Here is a 17,261-nt window from a genome sequence, read left to right as displayed (position 1 = left end):
ATTGATTGGATCATTTGTTTGCTTGACTGAAGCCTGGAATGAAGGAAGAGATCACGATGACCAAATGATTGATTCACTGCTCTTGCTAAACATCAGGATTTTATTTCTTGTTTTTCACATCAACATCTATCAAGCTCCTATAAACACACTTTGCTGCCTTGAAGGTGTTTAGTAAAAGGCATATCAGTTACGATTAATCGCATTTTGTCACATTACAACCACAAACTGTAACGTGGGTTATTTTGGTTTTATATGGAAGCACATAATTGGGATGTAAAAGGAAAATGGGGAACTTAAAAATCTGAAAAGTTTGGTTTGCATTTGTATTTAGCAGCTGCAAGTGTTTTGTAGGATGAGTGTCTTCCTGCTTTGCAGCTCAAGATCTGATGAGATGAAGAGGAATGTCCGTTTTCATGTCTTGCCCATATTATCAACCAGATCTATTTCTAGACTTTGACTGGGCCACTCTAATGCAGCCTGATTTTCTTTTTGTCAGGGTTCCGAAAAAAATCAGAATATTGAGATTAAAATCTAATTTCTCAGAATTCTGTAAATAAAACTCAGAATCCTAAAATTAATGTCTGACATTCTGATATTAAAGTCAAAATTATGAGATTAAAGTAACATTTCTCAGAATTCTGTAAAAAGAAAACATTCTGAGGTCAAAATTACAATTTTGGGGGAAACAGTGAGATTATTAAATTAAAGTTTGAATTCTGAGATTATTGTCAATTTTCTTGAAAATTCTGAAAAAAGGTCCAAATACTGAGAAAAAAGTTAGAAAACTGAGAATACGAGATTCAGAGATTAAAGTCAAATTTCTCCAAGATTCTGAGGAAAAATGTCAAAGTACTAAGATTAAAGTAAGAGAGTCAAATTTATCAGAAATTCTGAGATTAAAGTGAAATTTCTGAGAATTCTGGGGGGGGGAGTAAGAATAGTCTGAATTCTGTTATTAAGGTATAACTCTGATATTTAAGTCAGAATTATGAGATTAAAGTAACATTTCTCAGAAGTTGTCAAATTTCTTGAAAACAGAAAAAAAGTCAGAATACTGAAAAATGTTAAAATACTGAGATTAAGGTAAAATATTCTGAGACTCAAGTCAAACTTCTCAAAGACTGAGAAAAATGGCAAAGCAAGTGAATTCACACAAAGACAGAAATATGGAATATATATACATAAAACCTGAACAAACACAAATTTAAACATGAATATCTTGCAGTTATACAAAGAGTTTAGTCCTACAACAAAATGTGAAAATGTTCAAGACATGATTTTATAATTCAACACCTTTGAAAAACAAGAAGCTGAAGCTAAAACAGGAAGTGAGATGATATTATACAGATGTTTAGGATATTCTGTTCCCTGTTTGGAGAGACGACCTGATCCAGGAGCGCAGCTGTGCATATTCACACTGGAGGCTCTTTAATTAAGTCAGTTACACACACACACACACACACACACACACACACACACACACACACGCACGCACGCACGCACGCACGCGCGCGCGCGCGCGAAAAAAACCCGCCTTGGGCTGTGTGTGTGTCTGTGTGTGGTCCTTGCGTGCCTGTGTGAGTATATTGTGCAAGTGCACTTATAGCGCTATTTTAAATGTGGTTTATTTCTTCCGTATGCCTGCTGAGATTTCTTACATAAGTCCCAAAGAGGAGAGAAATCTGCACAGCGAGGCATGCTGTTCCCTAAAATATTTGCACGAGAAAATGGAGTCCAGGTCCTTTTCCAGCAGACCTGGATGCTGAGCCTCCATTTAGGTAACTGGTCGCAGGAGAAAGAGGGAGAGAGATACGGAGAGAGAGAGCGAGACGGAGAGTGGCAGTCAAGATGACGCACTATCCTGCTGATGGATGGGTCAGAAATAGCCTCTGCTCCAGAGTCCCTCTGACTCAGAAACCAAAAGGTTTCGGATTAATGTCACAAACATCCAACATACTACCTGCTAAGCGTCGCAACTTCTCACCTAGATCGAGCTGACTGTTGTATCATGAGGAAAAGGAAAATCTGCTCCATAATCCGGCCGGCGTTGGTGATTCGATTGCACCCATGTCTGATCCTTGGTTGTAATAGCGAGGCAGGATCAGTCAGCTTTTGTTTTTTTTCTCTTCAGGAAAACAAGAAGCACCTCGACTCGACTCGGTCACGCACTAAATGAAAATCCGAAAGCTACAGGCCAGTGAATGATCAAGTTGGGGGGGAGAACAGACCAGATTAAGCAGCTGAAGTTGAATATTTACGCGGATGCGTCTGCGGAGCATTTTGTGAAATGGTGGCGTCGGGATAACCCGGCAGCTCCATGATCTGTGCGGCTCTGATGGAGGCGGTCAGGTGTTGGAGCCTCAGAGCGGAGGAGGATGCTGTCATCAGTCCAGCCCCTGTCAACCCTGCCTCAGTCTCCTTACCACAACACAGGGGGACGGTCCGCCGCCTCCTCTTCCTCCTCCTGCTGGCTGCTAGACTCAGCATCTGCAGAGTTCACGGGAAAAAAGACAATAAATTAAAATAAAAACAGCCGCCTTTATGAAATGTCTTTTTTTTAATTTATGCATTTTTATATCTATTATTATTCTATAATTTGGTCTGAGTTGATGTTGGAAGTCTTTTTAAATCGTGTTTTTTTACACCCTTACATTAATCTTTTATAAACAGCATTAATTAAGGCCATATTGGAACAGATATTATTGAATTTAATGAAGTTAGCTTGAAATTCAATATCTGCTTTTTGCGTCACTGATGGGAATCCCGCCTCTGTTCTGAGATCCGAATTATTTGGCTCAGTTCTTTCGGCTCCAAAATGGATCTTCACTTCATACAATTTCCAGCTGTCAGTCCGTCAAAAAATGATTTTAAAAAAATTTGAAGGTTGTTGAAAAATATGACTTTTGGGGTTAGTAGCCTCTGAACACGCTCAGAGCTTCCCAATACAAACTCAACTTTCATATCAAGTTTTGTTGGATGATAAATTGTTCCAAAAGTCATTTCGATAAATATAGTTTTACTATGATTTTCAACTAATATAATGGCAATAGCATAATTATTATTAAAGATTATTGACCTTTGAGAACACATTCTCAAAGATCAATAACCTTTACATTTTAATGAACATTTAACATTGGAACTGGAAGACATTTGAAATTTCAAAAAACAGAAACTATAAATAAAACAAACAGCAAAGAAAAATCTCCTTTTTTTAAAAAAAAAGGTTTATTTGAGACCAAAGCAACAGACTGAAGACTATCATCCAGTTTTTGGTGGAAAGAGAGAAACGATAAATCATGCAAATAAAAATGTAGTTTGTTTTAATTTATCATTCAATCAATTGATTTATTAATTATTGCAACAGGTCAACCAGAGGTGCAGTTATTTTCTCCAACTGAAAATTATCCTGAGAACCAAATCTGAGGATAAAATATGACTGTTCACTGCTGACAGAAAGAGTTTATTAGGGCAGTAGCCCAGGGCCACGAGTTTGTCTTGTGTTGAAAGACAACAGGACAGGAAGGCAACAACAAGACAGGTGAAGTTTTCAGGTCAATCCTTTTAACGACTCAAAATGAAATTGTCACGTTTCAAAAACTCAGTTGTAAATATCAAACAACAGCAAAGTACCTACAGCAAATTTCAAGTCAAGATTGGGGAGCTGGATCAGGAAACATCATCCAGAAACCCTGCAGAGTTTCCTCCAGAAAACCTGCTGAACCGGTGGTTGGAGTCACTAAGGTCATCCATCAGCAGCCTGCTGGGAGTTAGGGTTAACAAATGTCAAGTTACAAAATGTCACAGATGAACGATCAGATATATTCAGAAATAACAGCGTGTGAAATAACTGGTTCATAAAGCCTCACAGCCAGTTCAGTGCCTCAATTATAAACCTCTAGCTTAATCCGTCTTTACTGGTGGACAAAAATATCAATTTAAAATAACTAGCACAGAGCCTGGTGGGAAGGCAAATAAAGCCTGTTAACCCGCCTGCCTGATAAAAACACTTGTGGAAACCCTGACTTCTGTCTATATCTCTAGTTCTAAGCAGGAACTTTGTCTATACCTCTAGTTCTAGTCGGTCTCTGGGCTGCTCTTGGTCCGATCCCTCACAAGGAGCCATTTGCTATGGCAGACCAGACCCAAGAAGAGGCATGAGGCCTCTGACAGCTCCTAGGATCTCTGGGACCCTGAAACACTGTCTCTGTCTCAATCCAGATTCACTCTGATCCTCTGGATCTTCTTCTGGACTGAGAGAGCTGTCGGACAAACTGGTGGAGAACTTGCTGAGTATTTACTGCCAAAGAACTGTATAACTACGGTAGTCGCTCAGATTTCCTGTTTCCCTTCTTCTGGGCATTATAAAATAAAATAAAATAAAATATTACTGTAAAATAAAATAAAGTATTATCTTATTATCTTTAAACGTGCAACTTTCCAAATAAGATCAAGTGACCGTGAATAGTACTGTGTTGGCTCCCCTCGTTCAGTGAAAGGAACCGACCCGTCGACGTGGCTCAGCCGCGAACGGCACATCGCTAACAGTTTGGCCGCCAGCCTGTAGGCGGCAGCATATCAGCTCACTGCAGGCGTTGGTAGAGCCTTTTTCTTCAAGATGTCGGTGTTCGGGCCAGTGGTGAAAATCCATCCCGTCGTTCTCGCCTCAATCTGCGACTCTTACGAGCGAAGGAATGAGGGGGCGAGCCGGGTCATCGGAACCATTTTGGGTAAGTTAAGTCCTGGGTTAAACGTCCTCTTTCTTTTGGGGTGACACCGGGATATAATGGACGGAAAAGCCGTGTGTAGCATTAGCTCAGCTGCTAACACATGCTCGCTCAGTGCAGCCTAATGCAAACACATCTGGAGCATCAGTGGAGTCGTATTCTTGTTAAAAAGTCTGTATGTATTTGTTTTTAACGTCCGCCTCTTTCAGGTACCATTGATAAACACTCTATAGAAGTGACCAACTGCTTCTCCGTCCCTCACAACGAGTCTGAGGATGAGGTAAGCTGCTATCACTCCGCTTGTGACATCGAACCTGAATAAACAATGAGAGAAACGGAAGTGATCTTCTGTTTATATGCATTAACACTCGTATTATAAAGAGCACTATTGTGCTATTCATATGAATACGCGGAACAACCTCATTTCTCATTTAAAATTATTTAAAAAAATTCAACATAAATTTTGTGTTTTGATTTTCAAGCATAGCATTTTAAGCGAAAATTTAGAATGAACACCTGATAAATCTAAAAGCAATTGAACCGAATGATCATTCGGCTCTTTATTTATAATGTAATTAAAGGATAACAAGGACATATTAGTTGCTTCCAGCCTCCCAGCTGCTGTTTTAAAACTGTGTACTGCTGGTCAGCTGGCTGATATAAAGGAAAGGATATGCACTTTAACCTTGCTTAAAAGAGAGACCAGTTTTTCTGTTTGATAAACACAGGTGTGGATGCTAAAGGAGTGCCACCTAACATTCTAGCTGATTAGATGTAATCCTGGTTTTAATACACCAGAAGCTGACTACATGTTGGCGGCCGGAGCAGACAGCCTGACTAATTAATCAGCTAATATCAGCTGGGTTTATATCTTGTTACAGAGCAAACTGGCACAGAGTCACAACACTTACAAACTACAGGAGATCCAGCTAACTCAGCTCTAAATAGGAAGATAAAAGGCGCTCATGCGTTTTCTCCTTTATGAACGCCAGCCGACAATGTGTCAGGTAGCATTATACCTAAATATTTCAGCGTCCCAAGCTGGATTTTGTTCCTGGATATTTTAGATATACTCTTTGAAAAAAAATCCAAATATAGACAAATTTTGCATGAATAATTAATTTGAAGTCAAGTTTCACGGAAAAATCAGTGAACAGATAAAAATCAACTGTACAGCTAATAAAGTCCCACAGGTTGTGATAACTGCAGTAACTGGTATTTATTATTTTTTTTCTGCAATAGGTTTAATAGTTGCTTCTCTGTTTTGAATAAAAGTCAATGGTTTATGTTTTATGTGTTTTAGATTGACATTTGTTATTTCCACAAGAAAGGTTAAAAACCTGCCCTATTTTTCTGTGCATGTGCAGAGTAACTTTTCCCTCCTGCGAGCTCTGAAAGCTTCTCAAACTGTTTTCTGTTTCTGAAACCAGCAGAGCTGCAGCACACTTTTATCTTCACATCAAACAGCAGGAGCCTGTTCTGCTGTTTGATCTGGAGCCTGGAGTGAGTGTTGGAAAGTCCAGACGTTCAGCCTGAGCTCAGATCACTCACAAAGGGCTGACCTATATAAATAAAGTAAAATAAATAACGGCATGTAATATTAGTGCTTTTGTAAACTTCTGTGGATGCCTGCAGGTTGCTGTGGACATGGAGTTTGCCAAGAACATGTATGAACTTCACAAGAGGGTGTCTCCCACAGAAGTCATCATCGGATGGTGAGTCAGTTTGCTTTAACGGAGACGTATTCATATTTTGCTCATTTTTGTACTTCTACCTAACCGATTTTTGTCAATAAGTTAATGTTTTTTGGTGTCTGGAAAATGAGCCATTTCAAAAACATTCTGAATGTAATGCAAATCAGCTGGAACTGCCTCTCATCTAGCAACCCCAATGAAGCTCCAGCATGTTTGGTCAACTGGCTTTATTGCTGTTTGCGCTGTACAATGGCTGCTGGAAAAGACAAGTGTTTTGTTGTTGACTTAGCATCCAGAAACCACTTTCTGCATTCTTGTTTCTTGTGCAGTAGGCTCTAATAATGCTTTTCAAGGATGAAAGGTTGAATAATTGTGTATCTGTTTGCAACCATTTTAATGTGCAAGTAAACGTAATTTGGGTTGCGTGGCCAGCAGCTTATTTGGATTTTAAATGAAAAAAGAGCCTAAAATATCTCAAAATAGGCAAAACTGACCAGACTAAAATCTTGTTTTCTAAGGATGATTTTGTGCAAAACAAAAATGTAAAGGACATGTTCTGTTTAGCCCAGAGACCCGTCATAACCTGTTCAAGGAAGCACAATAGGTCCAAATCATAGTGGAAAAGGTTCCAGCATATTGCCTTCTCTCCTCAGGTATGCCACAGGCTTTGATATCACTGAGCACTCCGTGCTCATCCACGAGTACTACAGCCGCGAAGCCACCAACCCCATCCACCTGACTGTGGACACGGCGCTGCAGAGCGGCAAAATGAACATTCGCGCCTACGTCAGGTGAGCTGCTCTATTTGTGCAAGTGTGTGTGTTTGTGTGCAGCTCCAGGCTGATGGTGACCTCCTGGATGTGTTTGTGTGTCTTCTTCAGTGCCCAGATGGGTGTGCCAGGAAAGACGGTTGGTGTTATGTTCACCCCCTTGAGTGTCAAATACATCTACTATGACACTGAGAGGATAGGCGGTAAGCACTTTATTGGGCTTCTTAGTTTGGTTGGACAGTTTTATTTCAAAGTCTAGCTTCTGGTAGGAGCCTAATGCCACACAGGAGGCTTTTGACCATAAAGAAAAGTTTTAAAGGGGGAAAAAAGGATTGTATTTAAATCAAAAGCAAAACAAATAAATACAAATGATTGGTTAAGCAAAATAAACAAATCTGCAAAAAGAAAAATTTAGTTAGACCTTTCAGTTTCAGTTCAACAAAAAAACATGTTCAAAACTTAGACTCCATGACAGTTCATTCTACCGACTCAAAGGCAGGGGTAATTCTTCACAAAAAGGTTTTTGTCAAGGGTCACGTGTTGGATTTGGATTAGTCAGGGTTAGAATTATGTAAAATGATACAAAATCTACTTTTTTTATTTTTTTTACATCATGTTATTATATTATTCCCTCATCAAAAACACACCTGGAGTGTTGCCTTGACTCCTTCATGCATGTTTGAGAAAACCTTGCATCTCCATGGCAACCATTCAATTTCAAGACGTTAAATTACAAAGTCATTTCTTTCAAGCCTTATTTGATATATACAGCATTTTTACACAACTGAAGTTAACACACTTGATTGTGCTACAAAATACCTGGAAAACATTTAACACTGCTCCTTTAAAATCAAGAAATGAGCAAATTCAAATGAATTTCAACACTCCTGTGTGTAAACATTTTGACTCTATCTCCATGTTGCAGTGGATCTTCTGCAGAGAACTCGTGTGACTCCCAGCCGCACCAAGGGGCTGACCTCTGACCTGTCACAGGTGGGGAGCGCTGCGTCCAGGATACAGGACATGCTGACCACTGTGCTGGCGTACATCGAAGATGTGTTGGTGAGCAGGAAAGCCTGGTTCTGATCCGGTCTCTAGGATAGATTTAAACCCTGATCATAATGTGTGTGTGTGTGTGTGTGTGTGTGTGTGTGTGTGTGTGTCCCAGTCTGGAAAGGTGACGGCTGATAACAGCGTGGGTCGCTTCCTCATGGATCTGGTCAACAAAGTGCCGACCATCACAGCCGAGGACTTTGAGAACATGCTCAACTCCAACATCAACGTAAGCGCTCGTCTAAAAATATTAAAATTGATTGTTTACATTGGACGTATGACATCATAATGAGGTAAAATCCTTCATGGTTGTGATACAAAGCTGTAAATAATTTGTTTGCAGGACCTGTTGATGGTGACCTACCTGTCTAACCTGACTCAAGCACAGATTGCTCTGAACGAGAAGCTGGTGCTTCTCTGAGGAGATTATTTCAAGTCATATTTAATTTTTTGAATTCTTTCTTTTGTTTTGGCTAAGATGAATAAAAACATTCAACAGTCATATAGCAGATTTGATTTCTTCAAAGATGCTTCTTCTGTAAGTAATGCATTGCACGAACTATTGTATTCCTAATGTAATAATGCTTTTTGTCATTTACAGTCACTCAAAAATTGTTCTTGGATTCAAAATTAGCTTGATGCAACTACTTTTGTCATCAAAACTGATCCAACTTTTTCAGATTTACTTTTATTTAATAATTTTAAAAATGACAGATTTATGCAGATGGCATGTGTCTTGAAGAGCAGCATGTTTCAGATTTTGATAACCATAGATAAAATGGAGTATGTAAGTATTTGTTTTATTTACACTAAACTCAAAGTAAACTTTTGTATTATATGTAAAATTGGTTGAAGACGAATAGGAACTTTGGAAAATTGAGTATAGGAAACTATACAGTTCTGACACTTGTGGACCCTTGTATTAAATTCAATTAATTTTAGTCATTTTTAAATGCAGTTTCCAGAATAACACTAGTAGTAGAGTAGCTCTATTACATTACTTCTGATTTGTTCTTTGAGAGGACTTTTGTTCATTTTTTCCATTGAGAATTTTGTCACCTTCCCGTTAATATTTATGACAGCTATTAGACTATCATACAGAAACAGTCTTTAGTCAGTGGCCTGTTCAGATTTGTTGCAATACTGACTGCTACTGGAGGTCTTTCCAGACATGTTGAAGATACTTGGATGAAATGAGTTGCATGTAATTTACTTTTGGGATAAGCAAAGTATTTTTTTAAATCGAATTGGACTAGAATAAACAATCACAGTATAAAGTATTAAATATCAAGTCTTTAAACACCTTACTTCTATAATGTATCTTGAGTCTTAGAGGCTAAATGTGAACAGTTAATATTTTCCCATAGATTGTTTATGCATTCCAAAGAACTGAATGAGTAGCTGTATCTGCAAACTAATGGCCAAGTTAAAAAAAAATCTACCAGAATCAGTTTACCACTGGTTAATTCTTCTGATGTGATAGTTTAACTTTACTGTCTGAAAACAATGGAGAGAATATTCTCATTGTGTTCATGTATTTATATTTAATTGGACTAAAGAAGGGTTTTTTGTAAAATTATTCTTCATACCAAGAGATGTGTCAAACCCTGAATTTTAATGTAAGCCAAGCAGGTCTTATTTTCTACATAAATATACATTTACATCAGAGGCAGAGGTACATTTTTAAAGCTGGAAATCCTGAGTTACAATTCAAGCTTAGTGCAAAGAGCATTAGAGTCACATTTCAAAACTCCATCCAGGAAGATCAGGGAATGAAGGCGCTGTTTGATCCCCAGTCTTTACTTTTCGTTACTCTTTTTATCTTTGACTTGAGACTTCAGGATCTTCTCCACAGCAGCGTAGCTCTGGACCGCGGTGTCGTACACGGAATCTCCGGCAGACTTGGCGATGGCCGCCGCTTGCTCCGGGTAGTAAAGGGAGGCGCCCAGGGTCATAAGGCCCGTTGGGTAGAGGACTTTCTTAATCCTGGATCCTCTGGCCAGAAAGAGTCCGACGACTCCGGCTAAACCGATGACTCCTGCCCGGGGATAGAAGTCTTTAGGAGGGTACTGTAGATTGACGTACGTGTCATTTCCCAACTGGACGACCTTCTGAACTTTGGGTTTAATTTTAGAGTACGCTGACTGGCACCAAATAGCGTACGGCTCAGCTAACTTCCTGACGGTGGCGACTTTCTCCTCCAGTTGACCCGCTTCAGACTCCTCATACCAGAGAGGTGGAGGAGGGGCTGTGTAGAGCGACAGCTCGTCCAGGTTTACCGAGGATGTCTCTTCTTTTTCTCCGTTACCGGCATCATTAGCCGCGGAAACGGTGAAAGGCAGGAAACTCGAGGCTCCCGGCATGACTCTACCCGTCACCTTCAACATGAACCCTGAGGGCCATATGCACTGCCTACGGAATCCGCCGAGGGACAAGACTGACTGGCGCCGCATCTATGATTTTTTTCTAAACAGAAAAACCCGCCAAAAAAGTGACAATGCTGTTATAAACATATTTATATATTCTATATGCTCAGACATTCTCCCTCTCCCACAATTAGTTCATTTAATTAAATGTATGGATTAATTCAAATTGTATTGAAAGGGACACTGCTAATTGCGTGAATATGACCAAATTAACAAAGCATCTAAATATTTGAATAAAAACAGGAAAAATGTTACCTGTTACTATCAATGTATATATAATATATATCAAAGCTACATATATTTAAAAAAAAAAAGATCAATAGTAGAAAATTACATGTATATGGGTGTAAAACACTAAATAAAATAACATTAAAAAAAGAAGTAGTGTTCTTTTGATATTAAATGTGACATCAAGCTGGTTCATGTGGTACCATTAAAATATGAGATTTAAAAAAAAACTATACATGTCCACTGCTTTATTATGTATGGTTAGTTACTAATATGTAACTATTTATGTTTTAGAACGGTGATTAAATTAAACTATTTAAGGTACATATCCTTAAAATTTAAGATTTTATACATATTTTCTAAATTGGACTTTTTTTTTTACTTTCAGGTCAATGTCTCTAGTTACCATGGCAGCCGGTCTCCATGGAGACAGAAAACAACAACACCAACGGTTCGAATTCTAGTTAGCATGCTAATCAGCTGTTTTGTTGTTTTTTTTTTTTTTTTTTTTAGCTTCATAAGGTTATAAGTAATTTTATCGTTAATTTTTAAGCAACGGTAGTTAGCTTAAAACCGAAGTACAAGCGTATTATATGCAGTAGTTGCAGTTTTAAGTCAGTTTTTTCTTATTCTCTTATTGTTATGGAATGTCTCGGAGTATCGTCTTACCAAAACTTACAGGCTTTGTCTGCGCTGTTATCAACTCAGCAGGAGGAAGATGAGGATGAAGAATGTAAAGTAAGATTATTCACAAACACAAATAAACAGTATGAGGACGTTTATTTAAAATAGGTAGTTTTTTTATGTAATTATTCCATAAAGGTAATGTCTGGGTGTAGTAGAGTTGAATAATTAAATTGGGCTTATTTCAGCAAAATGAAACAGCCTATGGACAGCTTGGTCCTGGCCATATTGGTCCCCCTCCTAAAAAAGAAAAAGAAGGTATGTGCACTTGTTTATCTTGGTTAAATTTATTTTGAACAAGAACATGTTAAAAGCTCAAACTGGCTTTCTGCTGATTTAGTGTCTACTGCCTACACAAAGAAAATCAGTAAGGATATCTGGAGTGAGGAGGAGGTGGCTGAGGGCTCTCAGTATGATGATCTGGCTGACCCGAGACCACAACCTGAGTAAGACTGAGGAGGAAAAACCTGTAGTGGTGCTGCCTTCATTCTAGTTAGAATACAACACAAAGGCTTCACGGTGGATTGCAGCAAGAAAATCCTAGGTTTTAATCTTGGCCTGGGTTCTTCTCCCTGTGCATGTGTTTGTTTTCACCCACAGTCTAAAAAGATGACTGTTAGATTAATTGGTTACTCTAAAATTGCCCATTGGTATGACTGCAAGTGTGTCTAGTTGTTTGTCCTGTGTCTCTTTGTAGGATAAGAATCCAAACTGTACAACAAAATTGATTCAAAAAATTGTTTTCAAGGATAGACAGTATTCAAAAAGAGATTGTACAAATGCCTCAACAGTTACACATATGCTGATTTTAACAGTTTGCCCTTAATGCATTTCGCAGAAAAATATTCTAAATTTAAAAGTTGGATTCCCTGTAATTTTCAGCACGAAATTATTTTACATCGATAAAAGTTGCTTTCATTTTAAAGTTTAATAATCTTTACCAGAAAATTAAATAAGTGATGTCATTTTCCTCATACTATGATAATGTGCAATTTTCATGTGTATTCCGATATGACTTGATACAGGTATGAAATTATCCTGAAGCAGAGTGTTGGAACAGAGGATTTGTTCCTGGGCTTAAGCCAGAAGGATCCATCTTCAATGTGCTGTGAAGCCATGCTGGTAATTTATTAAGTATCAAGCAAGTTGTTCACTGAAGTTAATCAACTTTTTTCACATTGGAAAACATCTGCAAGCATTTGAATAAAGACAAAGATAAACACAAAACCAAATGCAGTTTAAAAGTAAGTTTAAAATGTTAAAGGCATCGGGAGCTGCATTTTATTTGGAAGACCTGACATTGTGATTTTATTGTTCAATAGTGCGATGACAATACAGATTGAAATTAACCCACACTTTCCTCACTTTTCTTTTTCTCCTCTATCAACACAACTAAAGAATAGAGAAAGTCAAAATAAAACTTTCTCTGCATCCGAGCTGTCCTTTATTGGGAAAAAACTGAAATCCATTATAAAGTGCATGTCTAATATAGGAACAGAAATCTTATACAGTTTCAGAAGGTATGGAACATGATTTAAGTGTTTTCCAGGTCTAGATATATGGCCTCAGAAATTAAGAGTATGGAAAAATATGTGTATTTCTAGACTTAATTTCCAATACCATTGTCTATGCATCCTCCCTCCAGTCCTTCCTTCTTTGTTTCATTTCTTACTTTTCTTTCCTTCCTTATGTCTTCACTTACAGAGTTATGCCAAACATTCATAGAAAATATAGCTAACATGATTGTAGATATTTGCTCAAAAGATTTGTTTATACTTTTGAAATGATTATTGGTATAAACTGGGACTATTTAGGATATTAGAGCAATATTAATATTTTTTCGTACCCTTAGGTTAAAATAAAACTACCCGACACAAAGGCAAAAGATGTCTTCTTGGATTTAAAGGAGAAGTACCTGGATCTGCGGACTCCAAAGTAGTAAGAGCGGTTTTGAAAATCTTGTCTTTTATTTTTGATCTCATAAGGAGAAGCTGCTGCTCATGCTCACATCTCGGATCTTCAGACATTTTACTTTAATCAGTGTTCCAGATCTTGACCTGAGCTTCAAGTGCAGCTCTTAACATCCTCCTCAACCACTTAACATCTCTCTCCTTCTCACATCATTGCTTTCACTTGTCGCTCCTTTCTTTTTTCTTTTTAGTAAACTGGGTCTCCATCTGCCCCATCCCATCCAGAATCAAGAGGGCAAGGCTCAGTTCTTTAGCGACAGGCAGGAACTGGAGGTGACTCTACTGATGAAGTGACCCATGGACTGTATCAACATGCAGTAAAAGAAGGATAAAGAAATTATTTCAGCTTTAAGGTAAAGCTGAAATAATTCCCACCACTTTCTTGGGGGGAAAGTTAGGATTGCACACACTGGCTTGTTTGATGCCTGAAAACAATGACGGAAGTAAATCCGATTTATTTCTGTAAATTTTTAATTAAATCTGGGCTCTTTTCCATATGCAATCTCTGACTTCATAAGAAAAAGTTATAATAAATGTTTTCTGTGCTTCAGTAGTTCTGCTCTTGTTTTAATTTCCTTTCTATCATGTCTGTAGAGAAAAAGTAAAATAACTTTTTAAATTGAGTATTGGTTATTTAGATAACACAGTGCCCTTTTTATAGTGATTTAGAAGTTAGACTTGATTGACTTGAAGCGAAACATTAAAGTATGGAAATATAGGAACAAGAAAGCAACATCAAAAGAAAAGCAGTATTTGTCAAGACCTGAGTTTCCCAACTTTCTAGTTTCTGACCCATCTTTGCAACAAACACACCATGCTCTAAATGTACTCTGCAACGTTTTCACTTTTTTTTTTGTCAGATTACAAACAAAAATGTTAGTGTATTTTATTTTGTTTTTTTATGGAAAAGGCCAAGATGCATGGTTTTTAAATGTTTTTACAAATGAAATACAGCCACTCCGACTGAGTCAGTACTCTTTAGGACTACCTTTGACTGAGCTACAAGTCAAAAGTCTCTTCAAGGTCTGCACATTTGGACTGAACTTTTTGTCCATTCTTGTTTCAGTAATAGCTCAGTAAGTTTGGATGGAGAGCATCTGTGTTGTAAGACATATCCTGTTACAATAATTGGTTACAAGTAATCAAATTAAGTTTATCCAAGTTAGTTTAAGTTGTCAAGTTAAGTAAAGTTAAGTTAAGTTTGACAAACTTCATTCACTTGTACCAATCAAATTTTTTTTAACAATTATAGCTGTGTTAGGGAAAAATTATTTTACTAAAGCAAGTTACAGTATAGTAATAGGTAACCTAATGCATCAGCAGGTATTAACTGATGCATGGTAGGTTTAATGCGTCCTGTTGCTAATGTCTCCATGTTGTCCTCAAAGAAATCGACTATAACCTCATGATTTTCAAATACTTTAATATTGTTTATATTCACAAAAATCCTAAATTAATACAACTCATATGATTTTGGGTGTCCGTAAAATTAATAGGCCTAATGAGCCTAATTGGGCTTATGAAAGAGAAAAGAAAAGAAAAAAACTCAAAACACTGGGGCCCGATTAAATAAAGAAATGTTGCTTTTTACTGAGTCATGTTTTCTACTCTCTTCAGTTCATCCATTCATTCACTATATACACTTCTTGCAGGATCGTGGAGGGGCTGGCGCTTATCTCCAGCAGTCATTGGGTGAGAGGTGGCTACACCCAGGACAGTCCACCACAGTCGCTTAAAGTCATATTTCTAGGGATCACCCTAACTTTGGGGAATGCCCCCTTCACCTCTATAAATGGAAAAAAATATTTGTGTCTCATATATTTCTTAGCTGACCTATAACAACAATAATCAGGGAAGTCACGATAAGTAAATAACAGAAGCATAATGCGCCTGACCTAATGTTATTATCAGGGAACATCTCTCTGAATCATGCCCGGTGAGAGCAGTGCCACACCCTCGGGCATCGTTACCGCAGCAGCACCGGTACCGGGTGCTCTGGGTTGGTGTTGGTGGGTGGGTGTGATCATGTGACGCCTTCATTTCCGAGACAACAATACCACACCGAATCGGTCTGCATCGTCTCTCCCGCTCTCTCTCTCTCTCTCTCCCTCCTTACCTGCGCCTCGCTCTCGGTATGGCGGACGGCGAGAGGTCCCCGTTGCTCTCAGATTTGGGGGATGGTGCTCTTGGCAGCGGTAACGGCGGGGTTTCTCCCGGCGCTGGGTCCTACAGTGTGCCCAACAAACCAGAGGGTGAGTGTGCAGGGTGATGCATCCTCTGTCCTGACTCCAGCCTATGTTAGCCTAGCTTACCATAGCCTCTAGAACTGACTGGGCATTACGGTTAGCCTGCTAGCTTCACTATGACAGGGACTAATTGTGGAGGGTTTATGTTGCTTGATAAGAATATTGTACATAATAGCATCTAATGAACACACTCCCTCTGATAAATTGTGTCGTTTTATAGAATTTATATGAACCAGGTAACCGTTGTATTATTAGCCTAAATTATGCTAACTCTTTAGCATAATTAACTGTTTGCTAAGCTTTATCGTGAACCAGTTTTAATGACACTATTAAAATGAATATTTTTGGGGGCATACTGTTATTTTGAACAGTTTATTTTAGTCAAATGTAGTCAATGGCTGTCTAAATAGAAGAAATGCTAGTGGTTGGCTAACATCCTAGAAACACCTGATTTGATTGACAGGAGGAAGTGACTACGGATGCTGCGGAGGGATGCTGCGACCAATCATAACTCCCAGGAAAAGCATTTAAATATTCAAAGAGAGATTAGATTTCACTTTTCACTAGTCTCTCAGCTTTCTCCGAATAAAAAAAAAAATAGAGCAGATAGTTTTGCATGCTTTTATGTGATTTCTAGGTTAAGCTGTTCCACACACTGTGGTTTAGCTTTTGCTAATACCCAGACTCTCATGTGTTGAAACCGGCTCTGCTCCGCATTCCAAGAGTGTTTTTCTACTAAAGCTCCTTTCTGCTGAACTCCAGGCCTAATCTCATTATCTTGTTTGCTGTAATGGGTTACTTGTCATGAGAGTCTTTTTTTTCCCAGTCCTACTGCATTTCTCTTGTGACTTCCAACAATCATGCATTTGTCACACATGCATTACTACTCTTATATTTTGTATTCTATCCTCCTTGTTCAGGTTTTCCCCCTTTCCCCAGTGCCAGTCAGCCCTCGGTACTTCTAGGGGAGGACCCTCCACCCTACTCCCCACTCGCCTCCCCGGAGAGCGGAAATGCCCCTGTTATCAGCTGCAGGGTGTGTCAGAGCCTCATCTCTGTGGAGGGGAAGATCCACCAGCACGTGGTGAAGTGTGGAGTTTGCAATGAAGCTACGGTGAGTTACTCCAAAAGAGTGTACAGCTAAATATGCAAAAAAAAAACTTGGACATACAAAATAGAGGCACCAACTATTAGATATGTCATCACAAATTAGCTTAGATCTCAGTTTACCACAGATTTATTGAGGAGATTGCACTGTTTGTAAATCTGACTCAGGGTCTGCACTCAGTTCCAATTTGTTGAAAAGACTTATTTACAGCACTGTCTCCACCATACCATTGTTTTCATTTCTGTCCTCCTTATTATTCTCACTCAAACCTTTTGCTAGAATTTTCAGCAGAATTGAAAATGTCAGAAAAATTTAAATTAAGGTCATTTCCAAATCTGGATAAGAAGGAAAAAACAGT

The 17,261-nt window shown here is 38.5% G+C and overlaps 4 protein-coding genes and 1 long non-coding RNA gene across 6 annotated transcripts; 3 read left to right on the top strand and 2 right to left on the bottom strand.

The window, feature by feature from the left end:
* LOC106943094 (uncharacterized) lies at positions 1-3,735 on the bottom strand. Its single transcript, XR_001423813.1, has 3 exons — positions 3,635-3,735; positions 1,985-2,487; positions 1-33 (listed from the first exon to the last, which is right to left on the bottom strand). It is a non-coding gene; the product is annotated as an uncharacterized LOC106943094 (long non-coding RNA).
* Positions 3,736-4,589: 854 nt separating this feature from the next.
* LOC106943090 (eukaryotic translation initiation factor 3 subunit F-like) lies at positions 4,590-8,743 on the top strand. The gene is made up of 8 exons (XM_015026425.1): positions 4,590-4,727; positions 4,934-5,004; positions 6,360-6,439; positions 7,072-7,209; positions 7,300-7,391; positions 8,114-8,250; positions 8,357-8,470; positions 8,585-8,743. Exons 1-8 carry the CDS (start codon positions 4,616-4,618, stop codon positions 8,660-8,662), a joined length of 822 nt encoding a protein of 273 aa, XP_014881911.1. The 5' UTR covers positions 4,590-4,615; the 3' UTR covers positions 8,663-8,743.
* Positions 8,744-9,836: 1,093 nt separating this feature from the next.
* On the bottom strand, positions 9,837-11,653 carry LOC106943091 (MICOS complex subunit MIC26-like). Its single transcript, XM_015026426.1, has 2 exons — positions 11,565-11,653; positions 9,837-10,694 (listed from the first exon to the last, which is right to left on the bottom strand). Exon 2 carries the CDS (start codon positions 10,692-10,694, stop codon positions 10,041-10,043), a length of 654 nt encoding a protein of 217 aa, XP_014881912.1. The 5' UTR covers positions 11,565-11,653; the 3' UTR covers positions 9,837-10,040.
* On the top strand, positions 11,367-14,102 carry LOC106943092 (protein PIH1D3-like). 2 transcript variants are annotated; one of them, XM_015026428.1, is made up of 6 exons: positions 11,367-11,633; positions 11,768-11,837; positions 11,920-12,025; positions 12,605-12,701; positions 13,432-13,517; positions 13,741-14,102. In XM_015026428.1, the coding sequence occupies exons 1-6, from the start codon at positions 11,538-11,540 to the stop codon at positions 13,841-13,843; spliced, it is 558 nt and encodes a 185-aa protein (XP_014881914.1). In that variant the 5' UTR covers positions 11,367-11,537; the 3' UTR covers positions 13,844-14,102. The 2 variants fall into 2 exon arrangements, with proteins under 2 accessions (XP_014881914.1, XP_014881915.1); XM_015026429.1 differs by having other exon boundaries at positions 13,432-13,526; positions 13,741-13,830.
* Positions 14,103-15,411: 1,309 nt separating this feature from the next.
* On the top strand, positions 15,412-16,965 carry LOC106943093 (type I phosphatidylinositol 4,5-bisphosphate 4-phosphatase-A-like). Its single transcript, XM_015026430.1, has 2 exons — positions 15,412-15,801; positions 16,716-16,965. The coding sequence occupies exons 1-2, from the start codon at positions 15,684-15,686 to the stop codon at positions 16,937-16,939; spliced, it is 342 nt and encodes a 113-aa protein (XP_014881916.1). The 5' UTR covers positions 15,412-15,683; the 3' UTR covers positions 16,940-16,965.
* Positions 16,966-17,261: the final 296 nt, after the last annotated feature.

This window comes from Poecilia latipinna, unplaced genomic scaffold, assembly GCF_001443285.1.
Source record: "Poecilia latipinna isolate Pla-1442-1.1 unplaced genomic scaffold, P_latipinna-1.0 Scaffold4864, whole genome shotgun sequence".
Taxonomy (NCBI): domain Eukaryota; kingdom Metazoa; phylum Chordata; class Actinopteri; order Cyprinodontiformes; family Poeciliidae; genus Poecilia; species Poecilia latipinna.
This window is presented reverse-complemented; position numbering and strand designations above follow the sequence as displayed.